The sequence below is a fragment of the Glycine max genome, chromosome 7, assembly GCF_000004515.6.
Source record: "Glycine max cultivar Williams 82 chromosome 7, Glycine_max_v4.0, whole genome shotgun sequence".
Classification (NCBI taxonomy): domain Eukaryota; kingdom Viridiplantae; phylum Streptophyta; class Magnoliopsida; order Fabales; family Fabaceae; genus Glycine; species Glycine max.
Genome location: NC_038243.2, coordinates 18,167,665 through 18,170,106, shown reverse-complemented (window position 1 = coordinate 18,170,106; position 2,442 = coordinate 18,167,665). Strand labels below are relative to the sequence as shown.

At 35.4% G+C, this 2,442-nt stretch overlaps 1 protein-coding gene across 1 annotated transcript; it reads right to left on the bottom strand.

Annotated features, from left to right (window-relative positions):
* Window positions 1–377: 377 nt before the first annotated feature.
* On the bottom strand, window positions 378–2,037 carry LOC100778195 (trihelix transcription factor GT-3b). The gene is made up of 2 exons (XM_006583595.4): window positions 1,558–2,037; window positions 378–1,143 (listed from the first exon to the last, which is right to left on the bottom strand). Exons 1-2 carry the CDS (start codon window positions 1,885–1,887, stop codon window positions 598–600), a joined length of 876 nt encoding a protein of 291 aa, XP_006583658.1. The 5' UTR covers window positions 1,888–2,037; the 3' UTR covers window positions 378–597.
* Window positions 2,038–2,442: the final 405 nt, after the last annotated feature.

The window sequence follows — 2,442 nt, the reverse complement described above, 5'->3', positions numbered from 1 at the left end:
CGTTTTCGGTTGTTAGTTAAGAACTTCAACTTGTGTATATATATATATATATATATATATATATATATATATATATATATATATATATATATATATATATATATATATATATATATATATTTCTCTCTCTCCACACCTACTGCCTACTACCACAATAGAATCTCTATGAAAGCTATCATTCATTTGAGGATCAACATTGGTCCTCTCTCAATGATAAACAAAAAAAATGAAACACATAATTATTTGCCTAGTGCCAATTAATAAGATGGGAAAAAAGAATATACTAGAAGCGTTTTTTTCCTTCCTTTTTTTTTTTTTATTTCTATCGCTTTCCCTATAGAAGCCTGAGTAGGTAAATTTAACAAGAGGAAGAGATATGGTCATAACATGGGATATATTATAAAACTAAACACAGGAACCATAATTATGTATGTATGTATATATATATTAATATTGACCAAGATATATAAATTGGGGGAGTTCTTTGAAGTTAGAACAAACCTCTTAAATCAAGCTTTGCTTCATGAGAAGAAGAAAGACACATAAAAGCAAGCTAGCTAGGTAGCTATGAATCTATCTAGCCAAACAAACTAGCAACTACATCTCTTCTCTTCTGAGCTTGTTTAGAAGAGCAGTGATTAGAGCATCTCTCTTATCAGCCCTAACTTCTTCTCTAATCCTTCTTTGTTCTTCCCTCTCCCTCCATCTTTGGTCCATCATTAACCTCTCATTCTCCAAAGCCTCCATGGTTTGCCTCCACTCCATCTCCTTCAGCCTCCTCTCATTCTCTCTTGCCTCAAAGGCTTCCATCCACTGTGCCTCCATTTGCATCTGCTGCCTCATGAACTCATCCATGATCTCCTTCAAACTCTCCAAGTTGTTGTTACCACTCCCTCCTCCACCAATTACCATCTTGCCCTTCTTCTTTTTCTTGCTGGTGATGTTACCCTTGTGATCCCCCTCGCTTGTCTCTTCATTGCCCTCTTCCTCGTCCTCGGAGGAAAGGTGCACCTTCTTCTTGTTGGACCCTCCTTCTGCTTCCGCCCACAACATTCTCTGCATTCTCGCCGCGAAAATCGCTTGAAGCTCGTTGTAAAACGGGAATTGCTGCCTCGTCGCTTCTGGCTCCATCGTTTCACATCCCTTTAAATCTCAACAACAACAAAACTAGTACTATCACTATATAAAACCCATGAACAAAGCTCACAGTAATATATAAACCACATCACCATAACATCCATTTTTTAATTAAATATATATATATATATTAATAATACTTGTAATTAATGTTATTCCTTATAAATTCTTGTAAACTCCAATAAATAGATAGATATTGACCAAGATCATAAACACGTAATAGTCTCAGATTAGATACTCACCAGAATCATGAACACATGATAATTCAGAGACCGGATAGAAAAGGTAAAAAAATATATATATGTGATCAATAATAAAAACATGAGTAGTTTATAGGGATTGATGTGATTAACATGATATAATAAATATATGTATATCTAATGGATGGATGAATATTATAAAATAAAATAAAAATAGTACCTTATAGCGGGTAACGAGGTTTTTCCACTTGCACTTGCACTGTTCTGCACTTTTATGGAAACCCTTTTCCTTCATCCGGGTGGAGATGACTTCCCAAAGCTGTTTGTTCCTCTTTGTATCCATGAAAGTCTGATCCAGCTCGGCACGGATCATGAGGAACTCTTTTGTCTCCTGGATGCTCCATTGGGGGAACCTATCCGTGGCATCCACGTTACTAGTTGTGATGTTGTGATGAGGGTGGTGATGATGCTGTTGTTGTTGATGTTGTTGTTGATGATGATGTTGTTGTTGTTGTTGCCGGTGATGGTGATGGAGATGATGACCCTCCATGGAAAATTGAAAAAGGAAAAATCAGAGTGAGAGGGAGAGATTGAAATCCAACAGAGAAGAGAAGAAGGGGTTGAAGGGTGTTTGATATTTTGGTTATGGAGGAGAGAGAGAGAGGCAAAAGATGAGAGAGAAAAAAAGAGGAAGAATATATATGTAGATGGGGTGTGGTGTGAACATCAGGTGTGAAATGTGTAATAAAGAAGAGAGAAAAATTAAAAGAGAGAGATTTTCTTTTGGCTTAGGTGTCCAAATCAAAGTGTTTCTTTAATTTCATGGAAGAAATTTTAATGACTAAATTTTAAAAAATCAAAGCTAGTATCTGCTTTGTTTTGTTATTTATCCCTAAATATTAGACACAAAAACAACTCGTGAAGCGAAAATGGACATTTCATCGACAAATTAGTCCATCAATTATGTGTCTTATGTGTGCATTGCTTAAAAAATTCATTTTTCTTCCTTTTCTAAGTTTCTTTTAAAAAAAAATATTGAATGATAGTATAAACTCACTGTCTCATCTCTCTACGCGGAAACTCTCTCTCTCTTTCTTCCTTTATT

What these genes read in the sequence shown, in the direction of transcription:
- LOC100778195 (XM_006583595.4), bottom strand. Translation starts at nt 1,887, where the DNA reads ATGGAGGGTCATCATCTCCATCACCATCACCGGCAACAACAACAACAA. An exon ending in ACCTCGTTACCCGCTATAAG is followed by an intron (nt 1,144 to 1,557) that starts GTACTATTTTTA and finishes TGAGATTTAAAG; the next exon opens with GGATGTGAAACGATGGAGCC.